The 26251-nt window shown below is 39.8% G+C and overlaps 1 protein-coding gene across 4 annotated transcripts; it reads right to left on the reverse strand.

Moving 5' to 3' along the window:
* Positions 1 to 5325: 5325 nt before the first annotated feature.
* Positions 5326 to 25851, reverse strand: LOC123755698 (WASH complex subunit 2). Of its 4 annotated transcripts, none has more exons than XM_069300290.1 (4): positions 25747 to 25843; positions 20094 to 20214; positions 17171 to 17354; positions 5326 to 11580 (listed from the first exon to the last, which is right to left on the reverse strand). In XM_069300290.1, exons 3-4 carry the CDS (start codon positions 17349 to 17351, stop codon positions 7340 to 7342), a joined length of 4422 nt encoding a protein of 1473 aa, XP_069156391.1. In that variant the 5' UTR covers positions 17352 to 17354; positions 20094 to 20214; positions 25747 to 25843; the 3' UTR covers positions 5326 to 7339. The 4 variants fall into 4 exon arrangements, with proteins under 4 accessions (XP_069156391.1, XP_069156392.1, XP_069156390.1 ...); XM_069300291.1 differs by lacking the exon at positions 25747 to 25843 and adding an exon at positions 25629 to 25730; XM_069300289.1 differs by lacking the exon at positions 20094 to 20214 and having other exon boundaries at positions 25747 to 25851.
* Between the last annotated feature and the right edge of the window lie 400 nt (positions 25852 to 26251).

Raw genomic sequence — 26251 nt, forward strand, 5'->3', positions numbered from 1 at the left:
CTTCATAGCCAATTTTTCCAATGCCTCAATACTCTTGTCTAGTTTTTTAGATATTCCAAAATTTGATTACCACCCTCCGAGTTAACCATATTGTCCTGAACCTTGTCCTCACAAGGTTTCAGTTTTTCAACTGTATTTCCTACTTTCCCTATGCTCTCCTTAATTATCTCCGTTCCTTTTTCCCACACATTGTTCATAGGGGCTGTTGCGATTGATGCCGTGTCGTCTTAGGCCACCGATCATGGCTTCAAGTTCTCTGCGTCTAAGACTTGTGCTATGACTTTTACTCGGATGCATGTCGTTCTTCGTCCCTCTTTGTCGCTTTATGGTCATCCCCTTGAGTACAGGGATTCCGCGAAGCTTTTGGGGTTAGTCTTTGACACTCGTTTGTCTTGGTCAGCCCATATCTCTTACCTCCGAGTTGAATGCTCTAAGGCCCTTAACCTCCTTAAGATACTTGCCAGAGTCCTTCCTTTCTGAAGATACACTTGTGGTAGGGGATTTTAATGCCAGACATACAGCTTTAGGATCAAGTGGTAAAGCAAATAGAAATGGTTGCAGATGGTACCAGTTTTTGCAGGAACATGAAGATGTTCAACTGCTGGGCGAGCCCTCTCCTAGTCATTTGAGGGGAGAGAGATTAGATTATGCTTGTTTGATAAATGCTGAGGGCATAGAGGGGAATTGTCTTACTGTGGATGGTATTCCTCTTACTGTAGAGGAATAGCTAAGTGATCATTTTGCATTACAGATACAACTTAAACTAGATAAAAAGAATGCCTGCCTTCAGAGGAAAAGGTTAAAGTTTAATGAGGGAGAATTAAGAGGTCTTGTTGGCCATATTAAGTCTTGGTATGATACTTATAAGCCAGTTTCGGCAGAAGCTTTTTATGAAGATCTAATTAAGGAGGTAGATGTATTTAATGCAACATTGAACCGGAAAACATCTAGTATAAAAAAGCATCCCCCCAGAAAAGAAAATTATACTCAGGACAAGATGCTTAACTTCATCTGTGAGAGTAACATTACTGCTAAACAAGACTACTGAGAGAATATATCCTCACAGGTGATTAGTATATTTATAACAGTTTACCTAATGTAAGCTTTAAACTGAAATACTGACATACACAAGGATTACAATAACTGACAAAGTGAGCTGGCAACAGACCGCATGGTCGCCACATGGCGAGTGACTCGCACTCTTCTCCTCAGCAACTGGGTATCCACTATAACCAAACAATACATAGGAAGTTAACATACTTTGCCAACAGCCTTATTCAGCCACACATTTAACTGGATAACTCCAGAGCTCCGCAACACATCTCTGGGTCAAGGAAATCCTCATGCAAACATCACATGCGTTTCACAACAATGCCAGGGTTGGTACTCCCCTTGACCACAACATCCTGTCAGCCTCTTTAGTCAACATTTAGGCAACCAAATGTACCACCTGACTCCATACGGCGCTCCCGCGTGTCGGCATATAACCTCTCACAAACTAAGACAAAAAGAAAAAACTTCCTACAATACGCATACCAATACTCTCATTTTTATAACCATAACAATAGGTAAATACAAGGCACAATCTATCATCTTTATTCCATCTAAATGACTTAATATATACTAATTAATTAGGCATAAACATTACAAGTCAGTTATTCATCAATTAGATATAACTGGATCATAAAAGTTATCCCTCGGGCCCCGTGAGGTTTGTAATTACCTAAGTGTAGTTACAGGATGAGAGCTACGCTCGTGGTGTCCCGTCTTCCCAGCACTCTTTGTCATATAACACTTTGAAACTACTGACGGTCTTGGCCTCCACCACCTTCTCACTTAACTTGTTCCAACCGTCTACCACTCTGTTTGCGAAAGTGAATTTTCTTATATTTCTTCGGCATCTGTGTTTAGCTAGTTTATATCTATGACCTCTTGTTTTTAAAGTTCCAGGTCTCAGGAAATCTTCCCTATCGATTTTATCAATTCCTGTTACTATTTTGTATGTAGTGATCATATCACCTCTTTTTCTTCTGTCTTTTAGTTTTGGCATATTTAATGCCTCTAACCTCTCCTCGTAGCTCTTGCCCTTCAGTTCTGGGAGCCACTTAGTAGCATGTCTTTGCACCTTTTCCAGTTTGTTGATGTGCTTCTTAAGATAAGGGCACCACACAACTGCTGCATATTCTAGCTTTGGCCTAACAAAAGTCGCGAACAATTTCTTTAGTATATCGCCATCCATGTATTTAAAAACAATTCTGAAGTTAGAAAGCGTGGCATAGGCTCCTCGCACAATATTCTTTATGTGGTCCTCAGGTGATAGTTTTCTATCTAGAACCACCCCTAGATCTCTTTCTTTATCAGAATTCTTTAAAGATTTCTCACACAATATATAGGTTGTGTGGGGTCTATGTTCTCCTATTCCACATTCCATAACATGGCATTTATTAACATTAAATTCCATTTGCCAAGTGGCGCTCCATGAACTTATTTTGTCCAGGTCTTCTTGAAGGGCATGACAATCATCTAAGTTTCTTATCCTTCCTGTTATCTTACCATCATCAGCAAACATGTTCATATAATTCTGTATACCAACTGGTAGATCATTTATGTAGACAATAAACATCACTGGTGCAAGAACTGAACCCTGTGGTACTCCACTTGTGACATTTCTCCAGTCCGATACATTGCCTCTGATCACAGCCCTCATTTTTCTATCAGTCAGAAAACTTTTCATCCATGTTAGAAGCGTACCTGTCACTCCTCCAATATTTTCCAGTTTCCATAACAACCTCTTATGTGGAACTCTGTCGAAAGCCTTTTTTAGGTCCAGATAGATGCAGTCAACCCAACCATCTTTTTCCTGTAATATCTCTGTTGCTCGATCATAGAAACTGAGTAAATTCGATACACAGGATCTTCCAGATCGAAAACCATACTGTCTGATATTATATCATTTATCTCCAGGTGTTCTACCCATTTAGTTTTAATTATTTTTTCCAATATTTTGACTATTACACTTGTCAATGATACCGGTCTATAATTAAGGGGGTCTTCCCTACTTCCACTTTTGTAGATTGGAACTATGTTAGCCTTTTTCCACACATCAGCTACAACTCCTGTATACTGGGATGCCTGAAAAATCAGTTGAAGAGGAATGCTGAGCTCAGGTGCACATTCTCTCAGAACCCATGGTGAAACTCCATCTGGACCAACTGCTTTGTTCTTATTTAGCTCCTTGAGCATTTTTTCCACTTCGTCTCTAGACACCTCTATGTGCTCTATGTTGTTCTCTGGAATTCTTATTGTATCTTGTTCCCTGAAGATTTCATTTTGTACAAACACACTTTGGAACTTTTCTTTTAATGTTTCACACATTTCATTTTCATTTTCCGTGAATCTATTTCCCATTTTCAACCTCTGAATATTATCCTTTACCTGCAATTTGCTGTTTATGAATTTATAGAATAGACCTGGTTCTGTTTTACATTTGTCTGCAATCCCTTTTTCAAAATTTCTTTCTGCCTCTCTCTTCACTGTCGTGTAGTTGTTTCTCGCATCTTTGTATCGCTGGTATGTTTGGGGGTTCGGCCTCTTCCTGTATTGATTCCATTTTTGTGTTTTGGTCTCTGGCCCTCTCGCACTTTCTGTTGAACCAATCCTGTTTCCTAGTTCTGCTTCGGTATAAATTTTGTTGTGCCTTTATCATATATTTCACAAAACCTGACATACATCTCATTCACTTCCTTGCCTAGCAACAAGTCTGTCCAATTATACTCACTAAAATTTTTCTAAGGTTGCCATAATGTCCTCTCCTAAAGTCAGGTTTTTCATTTGCATCGACCATCATATGTTCTTCCAGATTATAACGCATTGCATATTTTATTCCCAAAAAGATATGGTCACTTTTACCCAAGGGAGTAGGTTTGCAGCTGTTTTTTTAAGTACTGCATGTCTTGGGGGGGGGGGGGTTAGTCGAGCTCAGAGGTTTGGTAGTCCAGCAGTGCTGGCTGCTTATTACCTAACATTTTTGGCCCACTTCAGGTGTGGCTTTGGGGCAGTTAACTCAATACTTTCCCCTTTCTAGGAGGATACCGTCTACAGCTCTCCTATACCCCCATTAGCCCAAGGAGCCACCATGGAGCACTCTCAGAAAAATGTAATAAAGCTGGTAAATCTACTTCAATATGCTGTACAATACTGCATATAATTTAAACATGTCACAATGTGCCAAACAACACATGCAAATCATAAAAATTTAGATACAAGTGCAAGGTGTGATTGACAGGGTTTGAGAGTTATTCTGGATGGTATAAAGTTACAATCAATAAGAAATTTTTAGTCCTTTTGAAGTGCAGAACAAAAATCTCAATTATTCCATGTCCATATTTAATCTAGATTTGATACTCATTGTATTACCTGTGAAATTACATGTTTTTGGATACAGAAGTGTCATTTTTCAATTGTTTATACCTCCAAACTATAGAAAATGGCTATTATTTCCCTCAAACTTTGCTATAACCTTGGCCTAAGATAGCTTATGGAAGACATCTTGAAGGCTGATGACCCTTTAACTAGCAACCCGTTCTCGCAAATTCGTATAGTCAGTATTGACTTATTAACTACGTGCATAGGTGATATACTAAACATAATAGATACCTTTAAAAAGCTTCATAGAAAACACCGACCTTACCTAACCTTGTTAGTATCTTAAGATAAGCATCTTATTGCTTCGTAATTATAATTATTACTTAACCTATACCTATAATAGGTTAAGTAATAATTGTAATTACAAAGCTATAAGTTGCTTATCTTAAGATACTAACAAGGTTAGGTAAGGTCGGTGTTTTCTATGAAGCTTTTCAAGGGTATCTATTATGTTTAGTATGTCACCTATGCACTTATTTAATAAGTCAATATTGACTTTACGAATTTGCGAGAACGGGTTGCAACTAGAGCTGTGACCTGTTTAAGTCTAAAACCTTTAGGTACTGTCAAGACATTATTCCTAAGCTGTCTTAGGCAAAAGTCAAAGCAACACTTGAGGGGAATAATTAGAAATTTTCTATACTTTGAAGGCATAAGCAATCATAAAAACACTAACCATTTACCAAAAAATAAATAAATTTATTATATCTTGATTCATACCACACGTTTTCCTAAACAACTGTACATAATTGTTTCTACTACAGGTACTATTACACACAAAAATGTGCAATGACATCACACTAAGTAGAGTTGTAAGTTTTGCTCCTTTAATTGGTATTCAATTTAAATATACAATATTTTAAGAGGAAAGTAATATTAAGGTTTATTAATGAAACAAGCTTAAACTTATTTAAATGTAAACAATCATTTTATTTATGAGGAATATTATGTCTTCACTCCATCCAATTTCTTTTCCATTTAGTGATGTTGACGTACATTGGGTTTAAAGAAAAAAAGAAATATAGGCATTATTATTCACCCAGATTAAATAAGTAATTATGAAAAGAAGGCACCAAACTGGGAAGGCTATGTAACCCAGGTTAAATAAGCACACACCTTGTATCTATAAGCATTACAGCACAGTACAGTATCTTGTTCACATATGATATTTACATCACAAAATTTGCAAATGTGGACAGTTAATGCTTGGTGCATAAAATGTGAACATTCAGGTACCTGTTAACCTTTCACATCAACAGCTCACCAATACCATTTCTTCCTACCTCTACAGCTATGCATTCTTTTCAAGCCTAAAACAGCTCCAATTGCTATTTGCATTTACCTCCTGCATTTTAACTGCTAAATATGATTTTTAAAATCACTTATCTGAACAATATTATTTTTTATATGCACCAATATGTAGAGCTTTTAATTAGACAAGCCGTTTAAGAGTTAAGGGAAAAAAATTACTGTACATACATGGTTTAGCAAAACTGGAAGGCATTTGTTAGAGCCCAACCTGTGGATACATTATAAATACCTATACAGAGTCAGAATCATGCATGCCCTATTTTTCTTGAAGGAACTAATGAAGCATTATTTGCACTTTAATAAATGGAATAAAAATTTATAAAATAACATTACTGTGAAGCCTTACTCAAACATTAAAACAATAATTACCTCTTCTATCCATTTTCTGTTTCATTCAAATACCTTCCCACTTTTCTCTTAATGAATATATGAGAAACTAAATAATATGGGATGGTAAGGAACATGGGTATGTAGACTGGTAGAGGAATAATAAGGGATGGTAAGGAACATGGGTATGTAGACTGGTAGAGGAATAATAAGGGATGGTAAGGAACATGGGTATGTAGACTGGTAGAGGAATAATAAGGGATGGTAAGGAACATGGGTATGTAGACTGGTAGAGGAATAATAAGGGATGGTAAGGAACATGGGTATGTAGACTGGTAGAGGAAAGTGAGAGAAATGGGAGGGAGGGAAAGAGGGGAGGTGACAAAGGGAAGGGAGTGGGGAAGAGATTAAACAAATAACATGGTTGCAATGATATAATACAAACAAGTGTGTAAATCCCAAAACATCCTCAAAATATGATAAGACCCTATAGTTACTATAGATGCAATGTGAAAAATATGATCTGTTGTACCCCCCCCCCATAAACAAAACGTCACATTTTGTCCGTTTGGAATTCTGAAGAGCAAAAGTAGATTAGACTAATCATAAACAATACGTATAGGCCTACGTAAGTGATCCGGGGCCCTAATTTACTACAAATACTGTATGTATTATAAAAACCCTAGGAAAAGTTAGATTTAGTAGATACCATCATCCTCAGGTTCTCTACGAACTAAATAGCAGAGTACTTACACAAACCTGTGCACACACACACACACCAGTCCATGTTTTGCACATTGCACCCATAGTAGCTACAGGTGTATTTTTGGCATGACAGGTGGCTGAATCAAAGATTATTTCAATATACATAAACCACAATTATACAATTGAGGGGAAGGAATAAAGTCAATGTGAAGGAAGGATAAAAGGTCAACAGATGAGGAAGCCAACATGTCAATGGCAGGAAAGATTAAGCACTATTTACTGTGAGAGTTATGTGATTACAATAATAATCTACACAAGTTTAATATCTTGATAATATAAAAGTTATTTTTTTCTTAAAGAAATATGTCAAATATAATATATATATATAAACTTGTAACACACATTTACTTTGCAGCCCTGTTTATAAAAAATTATATAAATTTCTTCCATGGAAATGTATATTTTTGAAGCTTTTAACTTCCTTTTAAAATCAATACAAAATTATATTATACTATACACTGTTGAAAATCAAAACATGATCAGTAATACATCGTGAACCAATGTCGAGAACTCACTTAAACATATCCTCAATAACTTTTTCCGGAGGGTAGACATTACCTTTTGCAAATGCCGTAGGAATGATAGTGTTCCAGTCTTCAACCGGCAGATACTTCTCCACCAGAGCAAATAGACTATTTTCATCGGTAATGAGGCCCTGTCGAGTCATGAGTTTCCTTATGTCTTGGCAAAGTATTTCATCTGGTCCTTTTCTGGCATTCTTTATATTTGTGAGGTCAGTAGACAAATTTTTCCAGAATGTTTCACAGACCTCCATGACAGCATTCATGCCACTGTCGGAAACTTTGCACTTTGCAAAGTGAGTAAATATTTCTTTCGTGACACTCTTGGACAAAGTAGCAGGCAATGGCTTCTTCTCTCTGGTCTTCCTGGTAACAACAATTTGACTGGGTGGTTTGCGTACAGTAGACAAACTGCCTCCTTTGAGGAGGTTGGCCAGCAAAGTTTCATCTTTTGCTTTATTTACAGTTCTGGGTGGAGGCATTGGTTTATCTGCGAGCTTCTGTATAAACTCTTTCATGGTCATCTGTCTAGTTTTGGATGTTGTCAATCTTTCAGACTGGGTACCCAATGCAGATGTACTTCCTCCTGGCTTTGGAGATGTGTTTATACCAGATTTTTGCTTACTTGAGTCATTGCTCTTCGATGCCTCACCTTCACCCTCCTCTTCAACATTCAAGTGGTAGGCTGTGACTTCTGACTCAGCTCCGGTATAATCACTAACCAAAGAACTACCGTGTCTGATCCGAACAGTTTTCCGCTCAGACACTGGAAGCAAGAGCAATTCATCATCACTCTCAGAATCAGAAGCATCTTCTGTAATAAAATCTTTTTGTCTAATATGAATACTATTTTTTGTGACAAGATCATCTACATTTTCACTTAAAGGATCATACTGAACAAATTCACTCTTTTGCCATGTACGTGTCCTACCTTCTTTGTGTGAAGTACCCTCAAGCTCATCATTTTCTTCATTTGATAGTTCCATTTGTACAATACGTTCATTCTTATCTGTGGCACTAGCATTTAGTGAAAAGGCACTAGAATCACTCATAACAGGTATGATAATGCCTTTAGAAGTTTCACCGTCTTTTGTTACTGAAGATACTTGCATTTCTGCACCAGCCTTTTCCTTGGGTTTTATAAGAGATGAACTTTGTTCTCCCTCTTTCATCAATATCCGACTTTTTCTTGGTGAATCTGTAACAGGTGTTTTTTTAACCTTATTAGAAAGTGATTCAGCTGTGCTTGCCTTTGCACTGCCATCAGAGTTTCTTGAACCTCTGTACTTTGCTTTAAGAGCTTCCTCTGGATGGATTTCAAACTGTTCATGTGTCAAAACAATACTTCTCATACTGGATCTCTTACCAGAGAATGAAGGTAACAGATTTCTAACTGGTGAAGTAATTGTTTTATTGTCTATTGCAACTCTGTCAACATTTGTAGGGGAAAATGAACTTTTTTCAATACTTGTCGGAATATCCTTTATAGGTGACGACAATGAACTTTTTCCGTCACTTGTGGGTACATTTTTTGTAGGTGACAATGTGCTTCTTCCAGCTCTTCTTGGACTGGTCTTTGTAGGTGACAACACCACATCTTTTCTGGGACTATCCTCTTCAACTGACATCACACTTCTTCTGGGACTTGTCCTCATAGGTGACATCAATACATTTTTTCTGGGACTGGCCTCTGCAACTGACATCACACTTCCTCTGGGACTGGGCTTCGTAGGTGACAATACCTTTTTTCTGGGACTGGTCATCGTAGGTGACAATACCTTTTTTCTGGAACTGGTCTTCGTAGGTGATGACAATACTACTTTTCTGGGACTGGTCTTCGTAGGTGACGACAATACTACTTTTCTGGGACTGGTCTTCGTAGGTGACGACAATACTACTTTTCTGGGACTGGTCTTCGTAGGTGACGACAATACTACTTTTCTGGGACTGGTCTTCGTAGGTGACGACAATACTACTTTTCTGGGACTGGTCTTCGTAGGTGACGACAATACTACTTTTCTGGGACTGGTCTTCGTAGGTGACGACAATACTACTTTTCTGGGACTGGTCTTCGTAGGTGACGACAATACTACTTTTCTGGGACTGGTCTTCGTAGGTGACGACAATACTACTTTTCTGGGACTGGTCTTCGTAGGTGACGACAATACTACTTTTCTGGGACTGTTCTCTGCAACTGACATCACACTTCTTCTGGGACTGGTCTTTGTAGATGACAGTGCACTTCTTCCAGCCTTTCTGGGACTAATCTTTGAAGGAGACAGCACATTTCCTCCAGCTCTTGGGTGACTGACCTTTGTAGGTGACAATGTATCTTTTCCAGTACTTCTGGTATTATGCTTAGCAGGAGACAACACTGAATCTTTTTCACTGCTTTTCTTGGGAGTGTGTTTAGGCGACAACACTGCATCGCTTCCAACACTTTTGCTGGTACTGTGTTTTGTTAACATTGAATCTTTTCCAATACTTTGCCTGGGACTATTCCCTGAAGTTAGCGAAAATGAATCTCTTTCATCGCTGCTGTGATTATCTTTTGAAGGTGACAACCATAAAGATCTTCCTATACTTTTTCTAGGACTGGATCTTACAGAAGACACTACAGTACTGGACCCAATAATTGGACTAAGACTTTCTTTCTCACGTGACAATCTTAAACTATTTTTCCTGGGACTATCCATCAGAATGGATGTTGCTTCACTTCCAGAACTCTTATGGAAGTTGTCTTTTCTACGAGATGGCGACTGAGATAGTACACCATGATTACTAGGACTGTCAATCGGAGATGCATGTAGAGTAAGTGGCGATTCTCTCGCTTCCTTGCTCTCCTCTTCCTCATCACCATGAAGAGAAAAGAGGGCAGCAGATATGTTGGTCTGGAGTTCAGTATCCTCACTATCACTAGAAAAACCTCCAGGGGAAAGTATGTGCTCCTGAAATTCTGCTGTGCTCTTGTAAGTATCTCTAGAGGTTCTGCCAGGGCTGCTGCTCTGCACTCCTCCTCTCTGAGGAATGCCACTCTTTTTGCCATCTGGTGAAGGCAAACCATGAGGCACCTTGTTCTTGGGCGATTCCAATTCTGTTTCACTTCCATCTAAGGAGTCTGATAGTAAAGCTGCTTTCTTCTCTTCTGGGGATTTTTCTGTAATAGCAGCCGAATTCTTCCGAACTTTTAAATCATTCATCAGAGCCGACACATTTAATTTCAAGGTAGCCTTACGGCCAAACCTTTGTCTAGTTATCTCTCTAGCATTTTCGAGACTGTCATCATAATCCAAATCATAAGTTTTATCTAAATGAGTTATCAAACTTTCTCTTGAAGCAGGGCTCCGAGAATTGGGAGACTCCTGTTTCTGTATAGAATTGTCTTTCTGAGACTTGAATTTCTTAGAAGGGTTTCCCTTTCTTGTGTCATTGAGTGCATCTCCAGGACTATCTGCACTCACAACAGAGTGGTGTGAGAGGCTACCATCCTGTGATAACTTCTGACCAGAAAGCACTGGATCAATTTCATCAAGAACAATGCCTCGCTTCTTCATCCTGTAACGCACATTTTTGGCTACACCATAATCTATGCTATCTGATGATGATTCCATCACATTATTCTGAATCTCACCATATGTAATGTCACCTTTTAAAGTTTCCTTAAGTGGTATACTGTGAGTCAAAGATGACTCTGAATTAACTTTTTTCCCCAAAGCCTCTTTCGTTGGTCGATTACGCATTTTCTTGACTGCCTCATAATCGATACTATCTGAAGATGATTCCATCATACTGGTGCTAACACCAACATATGTCATGTCACCAAACTTTTCATCCCTTTGAACTGTTTTTGGTGATAAAACATGGGACTCAGGAGATTTGTTCAAATCTTGAACATGGTAAGACTTGGGAGATTTCTTTAATTCTTGAGTTGTTTTCTTGTTATTGGGAACTTTAGGTTTCTTCTTCAAATTGACAGTAGAAATCCCAGGTTCAGCAAGGACCTTCAAAGGATGTTGTGTCCTCTTTATGAATCTAGCTGCCATTGCCAGATCGATGGTCTCATTGATGGAGGAGTCACTACTGTCAAAGGCACTTAAATTTGCATATGTCTGGTCTACACCTTTGATGTTACTGACGTTGAGTGGTTCACCAAGAATGGAAGTGGAAGACTGTACATTCTGCTGTGACCGACGCGTGAGAACTTTTCTTTGAAGGTTCGAGTCATCTTTGCCTGAAAAAAGATGACTATCACAAAACAACCAACTTGTGTGTACTATATAAACAAATAATGTAATGTATCAATATTATGCTCTCCACCAAACTCCCAATTGATAAGGTGACCATAACAAAAGCCTCCAGCCAGTTAACTCTACCGAAAGTAACTAGCTCAATTTCCTCAGTGCACTGGAATCATTACTCATTTCTCATCCAACTCATTTCTGCATTTCCCAAACACTGACAGACTACTTGTCCCTGTTGTAAATTTTCTCGCAAGCATATCATCCATGGCACATGAAAACAATTCTAATATGTTAAAATGCATTACCTGGTCATGGGAAAGTTTTTATTTATATATATATATATACAGTGGTACCTCGGAATGCGAGTGTCCCTGTATGCGAGTTTTTCGGAAGATGAGCAGGATTTCCTCGAAAAATATGTCTCGGAACGCGAGGGTTACCTCGGGACGCGAGTTTGTTGATACGCGTACAGGCCGACCTAGCGCGTGGTGGTTCGGCGATCGTCGCCCCTCCGCCCCTCAGTTTACCATTGTCTCGTGCTCAGTGACTTCCCCCACATCAATTCTTCTCGCGGATTTTCAGTGTTTTGTTGGATTTTTGGTGATTTGTCTATACAATTTGTTATTATATATCTCACCATGGGTCCCAAGAAAGCCAGTGGTAAGGATAAAGGCCAGAAAGCCCATGTGAGGATGACAATAGAGGAGAAACAAGAGATCATTCGGAAGCATGAGAATGGTACACGTGTTGTTGAACTTTGTAGGCAGTACAACAAAGCCACATCAACAATATGCACTATACTTAAGAAGAAAAATGAGATTATGGGTGCTAAAGTGGCAAAAGGAGTAAGAACAATAACGAAACAAAGACCACAAATACTTGAAGAAGTGGAAAAGTTGTTATTAATTTGGATACACGACAAGGAGTTAAGGGGAGATAGTGTTTCAGAGGCCATTATTTGTGAGAAAGCAAGGGTGTTGCACGAAGACCTTCTAAAGAATACCCCTGCAACGAGTGATGCAGATACGAAAGAGTTTAAGGCAAGCAGGGGCTGGTTTGAAAAATTTAGAAGGAGAAGTGGTATCCATAGTGTTACAAGGCATGGGGAGGCAGCCAGCTCAGACAAACCAGCCGCTGGGCGATTTATTGACGAATTTAAAGAGTTTGCAGAGGCTGAGGGATACCTACCGCAACAAGTGTTTAATTGTGACGAAACAGGACTGTTTTGGAAAAGAATGCCTAAGAGGACATACATTACCAAGGAGGAAAACTCCTTGCCTGGACACAAGCCTATGAAAGATGGGTTTACGCTTGTGCTGTGTTCAAATGCGAGTGGCGATTTGAAAATTAAACCCTTACTAGTGTATCATTCTGAAAATCCAAGGGTTTTTCAAACAGTATAAAGTGCAGAAAACCCATTTGTGTGTGATGTGGAAGTCTAATAAAAAAGCATGGGTGACTAGGCTTATTTTTTCGGAGTGGGTGAATGAAGTGGTGTGCCCTACCATAGAAAAATATCTGCAGGAGAAACATTTGCCACTCAAGGCCGTGCTTCTCCTCGACAATGCTCCTGCTCATCCTCCAGGATTGGAAGATGATTTGTTGCCCAGATACAATAAATTCCTCACAGTTAAATTCCTTCCTCCTAACACCACTCCTCTAATTCAGCCTATGGACCAGAAAATCATAGCGAATTTTAAGAAACTTTATGAAAGGGCACTTTTCCGGAAATGTTTTGAAGTGACTGAAGCCACAAACCTCACCCTCAAAGAGTTCTGGAGACAGCATTTTAACATTTGTAGTGCTTTAAAACTCGTTGACAAAGCCTAGCAAGATGTGACTCAAAGAACCCTGATCTCTGGCTGGAGAAAATTGTGGCCTGAATGTGTGACAGAACTAGACTTTGAGGGGTTTGAGCCTGTAAATGATGCGCCTATTGTTGAGAAAATTATTACTCTGGGCTGGCAAATGGGCTTGGAATTGGATGGTGATGATGTGGAGGAGTTGGTGGAAGAACGCAACGAAGAACTGACCACCGAAGAACTCCAAGCCCTTCAAAAGGAACAGCAAGAAGACCCAGCTGAGGATGTTTCTCCAGTGGAGGAGGATGAAGCAGTAGCGAATGTCCCTTCTGCAGAAATTAAGAAGTGATGTCAGATGTGGGAAGAGATGCAAACTTTTATTGAAAAGACTCACCCAGAGAAAGCTATAGTAGGCCGTTGCCTTAATCTTTTCAATGACAATGTGATGCCTTACTGCAGAGACAGCTTGCGAAGAAGGGAAAAACAAGCTTCCATGGACAGATATGTTGTGAGAAAATCGAGCAGTGAGCCACAACCAGGACCTAGTGATATGTAGGCAAAACGTGCCAGGGAGTACACCCCAGAAAGGTTCTCACTGCCTGATGTTATAATGGAAGGGGACTCCCCTTCCAAACAGTGACACCTCTCCTCCTCCCCCCTCCTCACCATCTTCCATACACCTACAGCATTCATCAGCAAGGGTAAGTAATAACTTGAACATAGTTTGTAGGTTTATTTAGATGAATTAGGTATAAAATTTAGTTTGAAGTGAGGTTTTTGGATAGTCAGGAACGGATTAATTCATTTCCCATTTTTTCTTATGGGGAAATTAGCTTCAGATTACGAGTTTTTAGAATACGAGCCGTCTCCAGGAACGGATTAAACTCTTAAACCGAGGTACCACTGTACTAATACTCACAGGATGAATAGGATTTATTTTGCATATATGGGGAATGACTGCATATTGTGTACATATATTGGTGGGCTGATATATAGTGTTTATAATGTGTGATAGTATTGTATATTGTATTATACACCATTGTACGAGGAAGGGCTTGCCTTCAGTGGACAGGTTCTATTCACGAATCATACGTGTGCATCTGTGTGAGTGAGGAAGAACTTGTCCAGTCTGGTGTTGTGTTGCCAGGTTGTTGCATCATTTATATTATTAATTCTATTTTAAGAATGTTATGCTTTCAGTTATAATATTAGAATGTATATATATATTATGTTGGTATGATTGTGTCTGAGTGATTACTTCAGTATATAGTGTGTTAGTAAAGAGTTATTAATAAGACTTGGTAACTTTGGGGGGAAATAGAGGAGGCGTCGGTGTTTTCACGTCACCTCAGAGTGGCCAGTAGCAATTGGTGGGGGTCTTGGGGACAGATGTCTGTTAACAGTATCAATGGCCGTGGACAACGCTCACGTCCATTTTTTTTCTCTCGAGTCCTAGCCGTGGACAGCTCGTGTCCAATACAAAATTATTTGTATAAAATTCATTTTTTATCCGATCGACTTCGGGATAGTTTCAAAATAAGTGCCCTTGGAGTGCGCATAATTTGATACCAAAATGAAAGATGTAACACGAAACCTGAGGTCAGAACACTTGAAAGATTATAAATACTTTTTGGTCAAAATTTTTAAATATTTTTTAAAATTTTATTTATTGTGCTATTATTTTGGGACTAGTTTTAAAATGTGCGCCTTTACATTGCGAACAATTTGATACCAAAATGAAAGATGTAACACAAAAATTTATGTCAGAACACTGGAAAGATATAAATAATTGTGATGATGAGCTTACAAAAGTAAAATATTTGTTAAAATTCCAGTTATTGATCTATTATGGGACTAGTTTTAAAATATGCGCCTTTATATTGTGAACAATTTGATACCAAAATGAAAAACGTAACACGAAAATTGATGTTATTAAACTGAACGAGTATACACATTAGGTTGAGGTGTGCCAATTGGTGCTCGTTTACGGGTAACTTTAGGCTTTCTTGCGGGGAATCACGTTGAGCTTTTGCACATTATATGCATATACGCCTGCAGAGAATTTAATTGCGAACACAATGATACCAAAACGAACGACGTAGCACGAGAATTAAGGTGAGAAAACAAACGAGTATACACATTTCAGTGTTGCCGGGCACTTGCCCGCACGCCGCCGGCGTGCGGGCAAGAGATTGTCTTCTCCTACATTCCCTCGCTTTCCTCTTATCATTATTTTCTCCTTCTCTTTCGGTGGTTATAATAGGAACTGCCTCGTATGGGCTAATAGGCCCTCTGCAGTTTCTACTACTAGCCCCTCTACTTCACCTTACTTTGCTCCTCATCTCTCGTGCCTATTTATTGCCTGTCTCTACTTCCTCATCACAATCGACTTGAGAATGGTCCAGGACGGACCGAAACGTCGTCGTCCCTTCACATTCTAGTGTGTGGTCTGGTCATCAAAGCAAATAAGCTCAAAAAGCCCGGCTTACCACCCGCAGCAAACAGAAAAAGTGAGAGAAAGTTACCCGGGAGCGCACTAGAGCGATAAAATGTGTTCTCTCCTTTCACTTTGGTCACCTCAATTTTCGTCCTAGGTCTTTCATTTTGGTATCATTGTGTTCGCAATAAAATTCCCAACAGGAGTATATGCATATACTGTATTGTCAAAAACCGTGGTGCACTCCACCTGCCGATGTGATGAAAGCAGGTGATGAGAGCAGGGAGGAGCACCAGGCCGTCCATTAGAGCACGGTAATACTGAGAAGTGTATAGTCTTTTCAACTTTGTCACCTTAATTTTCATCCTAGATTTTCCAATTTGATATCAATGCATTCGCAATAGAATTCTCTACACGATTAAATGCATGTGAAGTCCGAAAGCCCGGCGTACCACCCGCACAAAGCAGGCAAAGTGAGAGTATGTTACCCGGGAGCGCTAAAGAGCAATGAAATGTGTACACTCTTTTCACTTTGATCACCTCAATTCTTGTCCTAGGTCTTTCATTTTTGTATCATTGTGTTCGCAATAAAATTCCCTACAGGTGTATATGCAAATATAAAGTCCAAAAGCCCGACGTACCACCCACAGCAAACAGAGAAAGTGACGGTGCGTTACCCCAGTGAGCGCTAATAAAGAGCAATAAAATGTTTATTGCTCTTTTCAACTTTATTACCTCAATTCTTGTCCTAGGTCTTTCATTTTGGTATCAATGTGTTCGCAATGAAAATCCCTACAGGTGTATATGCATATAATGTCCAAAACCGCCATTTTCACAAAATCAAATGTTTTTAATTTTTGATGCCATCCTTACTCATCAGTGTGTATTGAACTAGTAAACTTTTGACTCCATCCTTAGTCGTCGGTGGGCGAAAGTGTTAAATATTATAAGCTCTATAAAGTCCAGACTGGATAGATTAACTAGACATTTATATATACTTTTTATATACATTTTTACTTTTTGTTTAACGAATTGTTTCTACCAGAAGCATCCTGGGTTTTCTATTAAATGCATGGTATTTATTAACCCTAGATAATTATGTGTGTGACTATGACCCGTGCTGATAGATACATGCGCCTTGCTGAACTAAGATAGATAACATACAGTAATCACTAGTGTTTGCTGATGTAACCCTTTGATTACATTCTACATCACTGCATTATCTTGAGCTTAAAAGTTTAATTAATTAAAAAAAAGCTACACATTAGTTAAATTTCATTTTTGCTGTAAAAATGCCTTTTAAAGACAAATCAAACAATGAGAGTAAACCTGTCTACACACCTTTAATTCGTTTTGCAGCACTGCTCTCTTCCCCTTCACTTTGTTTTCTTCTAGAAATTTGTTGACGGATTGGTAATTTCCTGATTGGTGCTGGAGTTTCTTCTGGGTCAAGAACTTCCAGCTGGTTGCGGATGGCTGTTCTTGGGGTAATTTCATCTATCTGCATGTAAATATCATCCATTTTCTGAAAAACAATTTCAAAATTCAAAGAAAACAAAACAGAGGTGTTCAAAGAATAATAATTAATAATTAATTTTGTTGAGGACAGTCAGCCTGTATATATATATATTGTATATAGGCATATATCAACATTTCCCCCTGCAATGACTGGTACACAAAATCTAGCTTTTATTGTTATTAGTCTAAATGCTTTGTTTTAGTTAAAATATCAGTTTGTTTCATTTTGTTAATGTTAATTTTAGTTTAATTTGTCAGTGTTTGCATGTTAAATTGTGTATCATTGTTATGATATCAACACCGTTGCTGGTGTGAGTTGCGACGATATCAAAGCCATCTATGAACCTGCACTCCAACTCCAAAGCATTAAGTAAGATGAAGACAATGCCATTTGTTGGCAGAGGTGTGACGTCTGTGAAAGACTCCTGTTTCGAACTTAAATTAGGAGATGAGGTCGATGATGCCAACCTCTGGTGAGGAAGTAACGATATCAATGCCTTCTAGAGTGTGCACTTGATTACATTTACAGTTCCCCCGATGAAAGGCTGTCATCCTATGTTCTCCTTGTATACTTTGTCTGGCTAATGACTATTAAGTCCACAGAGGTGATGTTGGGGGTCTATTGCACTTTGGAATTCAGTTCACCTTGGGCAGTCCAGCACTCCCGACTTGTTTCCTGCGAGGACAAGTGGCCATCGTCGGTAGTAAGCAGTGTGTTGGCTGTTGTACTTATACGGTGTTATGTGGACCGACGTACCCGGGATTTGACCAAGAGGAGTTACAAGACAACAGTAGTGGCCGACTGCTAAAAAGTGCTACTAACATGTTGCCTCCCTTCTTCAACACCTCACTCACCAACATTCCTACTCCCACCATACTGTTTACTTTTATTACACTATTTACACAAGTTATATATATATAAATATGTACATGTTTTGTTCACCATAACTGTACAACTAAGCTGGTATAGTGTCCAAACAATATAGTTGCCACAAAAACTACATGACAAGTGACACAGCAGATAGACGACAGCCTCACTCCACCCTCACCAACACCTCCCTTATCAAATTGGCTACTCCCAACATTTTTTGCTGTTATTACACTACAGTGACAACTCGCCTTACGAATGCCCCTCTTTACAAATTTTTTGAGTAACGAGCCCAATTTCTTCAGAAAATTTGAATCGGGTTACGAACTTTTCCTCGGGAAACAAATTTGTTGATACACGTATGGGCTGACCTAGCGCGTGGTGGTACGGCGATCGCGCCTCAGTTTACCAGTGCCTCCTGCCTAGTGACTATCGCACCTGAATTCTTTGCAAAGATTTACAGTTTTTATTTTTGGCTATTTGAACATAAAATTTGTTATTATATATCTCAACATGGGTCCCAAGAAAGCCAGTGGTAAGGTTCAAGCCAAGAAAACACATGTGACTATGACCATAGAGGAAAAACAAGAGATCATTCGTAAACATGAAAATGGTACACGTGTTGTTAAACTCACTAGGCAGTACAACAAATCCATGTCAATGACATGCACTGTACTTGCAAAGAAAAAGGACATTATGAGTGCTAAAGTGGCTAAAGGCGTAAAAACAATCATGAAACAAAGAACACAAACACTTGAGGATGCTGAAAAGTTGTTATTTATTTGGATACACAACAAGGAATTAGCAGGTGATAGCATTTCAGAGGCCATCATTTGTGAGAAAGCCAGGGTATTGCACGAAGACCTTGTAATGAAAACCCCTGGAACGAGTGCAGATTCGAAGGAGTTTAAGGCAAGCAGGGGATGGATTGAGAAACTTAGAAAAAGAAGTGGTATTCATAGTGATGTGAGACATGGGGAGGTTGCCAGCTCAGACAAACCAGCAGCTGAAAGATTTATTGGCAAATTTAAAGATTTTGTAGAGCATGAGGGAGACCTACCGCAACAAGTGTTTAATTGTAACAAGAATTTCTATTCTGGAAAAGATTGCCTAAAAGGGCATACATTACCCAGGAAGAGAAGTCATTGCCCAGACACAAGCCTATGAAAGATAGGTTTAGTCTTGTGCTGTGTGGTAATGCGAGTGGCGTTTTGAAAATTAAACCCTTGCTTGTGTATCATTCTGAAAATTCAAGGGTTTTCATAAAATTATAATGTGCAGAAAAGCCAAATGTGTATGATGTGAAGGGCTAATAGTAAGACATGGGTGACAAAGCAATTTTTTTTACGGAGTGGGTGAATGATGTGGTGTGCCCTTCCTACAAAAATATCTGCTGGAGAAAAGTTTGCCACTCAAGCCCCTGCTTCTCCTCGACAATGCTCCTGCTCATCCTCCAGGCTTGGAAGATGCATTGTTGGACAAATTTAATTTTGTTACAGTAAAGTTCCTTCCTCTCAACACCACTCCTCTAATTCAGCCTATGGACCAGAAAATCACATCCAATTTTAAGAACCTTTATGAAAGGGCACTTTTCCAGAAATGTTTTGAAGTCCAGAGCCCTGGAAAAACCATTTTAACATTTGTAGTGCTTTAACAAAGCGCAGACAAAGCGCCTGGCAAGAAGTGACTAAGAAGCATGATCTCTGGCTGGAGAAAATTGTGGCTTGAATGTGTTTCAGAACTAGACTTTGAGGGGTTTGAGCCTAGACCTGAAGTGCCTATTGTTGAGGAAATTGTTACTCTGGGCCGGAAAATGGGCTTGGAATTGGATCGTGCTGATGTGGAGGAGTTGGTGGAGGAACACAGTGAAGAACTGACCACTGAAGAACTCCTAGCCCTTCAAAAGGAGCAGCAACAAGAGGCAACTGAGGAACTGTCTTCCGGGGAGGAGGCGGCAGTAGAGAATGTCCCTTCCTCAACAATTAGGAAGTGGTGTAGGCTGTGGGAAGAAATGCAAACTTTTATTGAAAGGACTCACCCAGAGAAAGCTGTAGTAGGCTGTTGCATTAACCTTTTCAATGACAATGTGATGCCTCACTACAGACAAGTGTTACAAAAAAGGGAAAACAATCTTCAATGGAATGATTTTTAATGAGAAAATCAAGCAGGAAGTCACAAGCAGGTCCCAGTGGTATGCAGGCAAAACGTGCCAGAGAGTGTACCCCAGAGAAGTCATCACTGCCTGAAGTACAGTCTCCGTGGCGTAGTGGTAAGACGCTCGACTGGCGTTCCATTCCACGAGCGCTTGTCTTGGGTTCGTATCCTGGCCGGGGAGGATTTACTAGGTGCAAATCCTTAACTGTAGCCTCTGTTTAGCTCAACAGTAAAATGGATACCTGGATGTTAAACGATTCTTTGCGGGGGTTATATTCCGGGGAACATAGGATTAAGGACTTGCCCGAAATGCTACATGTACTAGTGGCTGTACAAGAATGTAACAACTCGTGAGCATATATAAATAAATAAATAAAATGTTATAATGGAAGGGGACTCCCCTTCGAAACAGTAACATCTCTCCTCCCTCCCCTCCTCACCGTCTTCCATACGCCAACAGGAGTCATCAGTAAAGGTAAGTAATAACTTGTATATACATCTTTATTGAAGATTTGGGTGAATTATGCATAAAATTTACTTTGAAGTTAATTGTTTGGGGAGTCTGGAACGGATTAATTCATTTTCCATTATTTATTATGGGAAAATTCGTTTCAGTTTACAAATTTTTGGGTTACGAGCCATCTCTGGGAACGGATTAAATTTGTAAGCTGAGGTTCCAATGTATATATACACATTATATACAAGTATCTACATTTGTGTTAACCATAGTGAACCACTAAGCTGGTATGGTGAGTCCAGACAAGAGTGGATGCCACACACCAGCCAGCTAATGCTCCCTCCCTCCTCACCATGATTCCTCCTCCCACCATATTGTTTGTATGGTTTTTACACTATATACAATTATCTACATGTTTTATTCACCATAACTATACAGTACAACTAAGCTAGTATGGTGTCCAAACAGCACACTGGCCACCATACACTGCATGACAAGTCTCACAGCAGCCAATGCCACCTTCCTCACCAAAATGTCTCCTCCCAACATACTCCTTTTGCTGTTATTACAATATATACACGTTATATACAAATACTGTATGTACATTTGTGTTCACCATAGCGAACCACTAGGCAGGTATGGCAAGTCCAGACAAGAGTGGCTGCCACACACCAGCCAGCTTACGCTACCTCCCTCCTCACCAAGATTCCTCCTCCCACCATACTAGGCACATCGCTAATTCTCACCACAATGCTGCTGTTATCATATCAGAATCCTGGTCACTAAATCCTATAAATGAATAATTTTCTACAAGTTTATTTTGTAAAGGACCATGAGAAGTTGTTTTAAAATTCTTAGATGGACCAAACAATGGCAGTGTGCTGTGGCTAGTGCTGTGAACATCTTGAACAGCATTATGTTCAATGATATCTGAACATTGTACAAGTGTATCACAGTCAGGCTCCTCCGTAATACTATCATAATTAATACAGTGGAGCCTCGATTAACGACTTTAATCCGTTCCGACACCAAGCTCATCATGTGAAACGCTCGTCTTTCAAAACGAATTTCCCCACTTAAAATAACGGAAATCAAATTTATCCGTTCCATCACCAAAAAACATCAATATGATATTCAATTTTTAAAGTAATGGAGCAGTCTACCTGATGTACACTGAACAAACCTTTATGACTTTTTTATTTTTTTTTATTTCAATTTTTTTTCTAAAAAAAAAAAAAAATGCTTTGCAGTCAATTACAGCAGTCACCCCATTACATCCCCGCATCATTAGTATCTTTAAAAAAATAAAATAAAATTATTTGTATCGTCCGAAAATTTAGGAGAACCAGAGGGAAAGCTAGGAAGCACCACATGGTTTTCTTGTTAATAGAGCAGACACTCACCAATCGAGACCAATTTTCGGCAAGTGGCTCTCTCATTACGCGAAATGCTCATAAAATGAGCTGCTCGTCACTGGAGGTTCCACTGTACTATCATGCAGCTAAATAATACCAGTTACATATACAGTACCTTATATTTTGGCATTTTTAGGCAATGCTGTGGTCACAAGCTGAACAGCAATGCTGTGAACTCATGCTGCATGTGCCAGGCCTGGTGGCTCACTCAGTACCGAGGCTCTCACACCTGGGAATGTTGCTCACAATTTCTTTTTAAAATGGCGTCTGTTTACAAGAGCCCCGAGGAAGCTGATGTGAACCCTGTATAGCCGCGAGAGTTTTGAATCCTACCCTATACCTACGAGCCCCCTGAGGTGCTCTGCACACCCCCCGATCAAGCACCTCAAAGCATTTTGTGCAGTGTGGCGGTGATCCTCGTAGCTCTTGTCTTTCAGTTCTGGGAGCCATTCAGTCGTATGCCTTTGCACCTTTTCCAGTTTGTTGATGTGCTTTTTAAGATATAGGCACCATACAACCGATGTATCTTGAGATGATTTCGGGCTTTAGTGTCCCCGCGGCCCGGCCCTCGACCAGGCCTCCACCCCCAGGAAGCAGCCCGTGACAACTAACACCCAGGTACCTATTTTACTGCTAGGTAACAAGGGCATAGGGTGAAAGAAACTCTGCCCATTGTTTCTCGCCGGCGCCTGGGATCGAACCCAGGACCACAGGATCACAAGTCCAGTGTGCTGTCCACTCGGCCAACCAGCTCCCTTGTATACTCCGTTGTTGGAATGTATATTCCAACAAGTCATTATTTGGTCTAACAAGTCATGAACAATTTCTTTAGTATTTTGCCATCCATGTATTTAAAAGCAATGCTGAAGATAGAAAGGTAGCATAGGCTCCTCGCACAATGTTCTTAATATGGTCCTCAGGTGATAGTTTTCTATCTAGAACCACCCCTAGATCTCTCTCTATCAGAATTCTTTAAAGATTTTTCACCTAATTTATAGGTTGTGTGGGGTCTATGTTCTCCTATTCTACATTCCATAACATGGCATTTATTCACATTAAATTCCATTTGCCAAGTGGTGCTCCATACACTTATTTTGTCTAGATCTTCTTGAAGGGCATTACCTTACTTTGAGGTTACCTTGAGGTTACCTTGAGGTTATCCTGAGGCGTTTCTGGGGCTTAGCGTCCCCATGGCCCGGTCGTTGACCAAGTCTCCTCGTTGCTGGACTGGTCAACCAGGCTGTTGGACGTGTTGGACGCAGCTCCTCGCAGCCTGATGTATGAATCACAGCCTGGTTGATCAGGTATCCTTTGGAGGTGGCCCGTCCCCGTGGCCCGGTCCATGACCAGGCCTTTTTGTTACACACCCCCCGGGAAGCAGCCTGTAGCAGCTGTCTAATTCCCAGATACCTATTTACTTGTAGGTAACAGGGGCATCAGGGTTAAAGAAACATTTTGTCCATTTGTCTCTGCCTCCACCGGGGATCGACCCCGAAATCTCAGGACTACGAATCCGAAGAGCTGTCCACCCAGCTGTCAGACGCCCATAAGGTGGCGTCAGGTGGAGAAATTCATTGTGTGCAGGGCAAGATAATCATCTAGGTATCTAATAAACAAGTAAAAACAGTCTAGCATATTGAACACTGATACCAATAGTCTTACCAGTAACTGAATTCAGGGGGTTTAAGTCTTTCCTTTAACCTATCTTGAGGTTATCTTGAGATGATTTTGGGGCTTTAGTGTCCCCGCGGCCCGGTCCTCGACCAGGCCTCCACCCCCAGGAAGCAGCCCGTGACAGCTGACTAATACCCAGGTACCTATATAGTGCTAGGTAACAGGGGCATAGGGTGAAAAACTCTGCCCACTGTTTCTCGCCGGCGCCTGGGATCGAACCCAGGACCACAGGATCACAAGTCCAGTGTGCTGTCCACTCGGCCGACCGGCTCCTACCTATGATGTAGATTGTTTACATTGTCACTTGTTGATACCTAATCTAAAGTATTTGTGCTGTCCACAAGCTTCAATGTTTTGGTTGCTCACTTTATAAGGACGGAGAACTCCAGACTTTGTTAAAGAGATAATTAAACTGCATTTGATGCTTTTAGCAACAAAATAATCAAGTAGAGCTTGCAACACCTAGATAGATGAATTATGGATAAAAAAGATGATGTCAAGCAAATGCTGCAGGAACTCAAGTGCTGGTCCTTGCCCACCAAAACAAGTGTTCCAAACTCAAAGCATATTACATTAAGTATAAGGTAAGATTAGACCTAGGTTAAGTTTATTTAGGTTACATTTTATTCCCAAGATGGTTTGCCAACAAATTTAAAAACCTTATCTAACCTTAGCCAACCTAACCAAACTTAAAAGTTAACAGACTAACTTAACCATATACAGTACAGTTTTTAGAAATAGAAAATAAGCTTTGTCGATCTGCACACGAACACTTTGACCGTAACCTGGTTTATTGGAGCACAGATGGCACTTGTCATCACTATTGTGTGATATGTCATCACTTCATAACAAAAAGCAAGACTTTAAAAAACACAATAGCAGACAAAGCATTTAGCCAAGGGATTGGCACTTATTAGCATTATATAACCAACAATTTTAAAGCTAACTTAAGTTAACCCATGAAAAGGTGCTAATTGGGTCCACAAAACCGTTAAAAGCTTATTAAAATTAATGAACGAGATAACCCAGCCCGAGAAACGCACATGGACAAACCAACCGTCCCCCACAGCACAATACCCCTGTTAAAGTGTTCACAGTTGCTCAGCGTCACACTACAAAAGCCGAGCTCACACCTGATGAGATCGTCAAACACTGAGTAGGATCTAGGACCTGAGAAAAAGTCTGATTTTTTATTTTATTTAAATATATATATATACAGTATATTTATGTCAGGCAGTCCCTTGACCCTAATTTTACCCAGAATACGACCCGCCAAATCGTTTAACAACCAGGTACCCATTCACTGCTAGGTGAATAGAGGCTACAGTTAAGGACTGGCACTCAAGTCAATCCTCTCCGGCCAGAATACGAACCTAGGTCAAAGAGCTTGTGAAGTGCCGGACGAGTGTCTTACCACTGCACCACAGGGACTGCTTAGTGCCCGACACAGTGACCTTATGTCGTCACTACTCTTCAAATAAACTTACCCTAACAAATCATAACCTAACCAATTATAAGCCAACCTTATCCTAAGTTAACTTTGACCTAACCTTATCCTCACCTACTGTATCCCAAGCTAACCTAACCATACCTATCCCACCTTAACCTAACCCACCCACACTACCACGACCCAAACTACCTTATCCTAGTGACAATAAGAAATAAAACAGTTTGATAACTAGTGCAGAGGTTGTGATCTTCGGGAGACATTACCCCACCACCTCACTCCGCCACATTTACTCAGCGGTATCGACCACCTTCCTAGCCCATATCTCAGTGACAGCTATTCGGGGAAGACAACTAGTTGACTCGTTGACCTCAGGCGACTCACCTCGGGTCAAAGATGGAGGCGTGGCCACAGGGAGGCCAAATTACTCTCCACTCGACCAGTAGCGTTCAACCTGCGCGCCAAGATGGCCGACCACACCACCAAAACATTGCTGACATTGTTTCAAAACAAATGCAAAATATATCTTGCCACACAATTATTTCTTAAAAGACCTCTTGAATTTATTTAAATTTTAATTAATTATGCTGTTACTTTTCTAGCTGTATGATATTCGTAGATTCTACACAAATTGTAAATCTTCATATTTTTGAATGTTGCAGATTTTCTGACACTAACCTTCCCATGGGATACTAGATTAAATATTATTTATTTATTTATTTATTTATTTATATACAAGAAGGTACACTGGGTTTGTAGAATACATAGCATAGTGTTTACAAACTTATAAAGCCACTAGTACGCGCAGCGTTTCGGGCAGAACAGATAATTTTAAGTAGGTAAACTCTAGCAGAATTAATAAAATGATAACAAATACAGATATTAGGAA

This window comes from Procambarus clarkii, chromosome 43 (genome assembly GCF_040958095.1).
Source record: "Procambarus clarkii isolate CNS0578487 chromosome 43, FALCON_Pclarkii_2.0, whole genome shotgun sequence".
Lineage (NCBI taxonomy): Eukaryota > Metazoa > Arthropoda > Malacostraca > Decapoda > Cambaridae > Procambarus > Procambarus clarkii.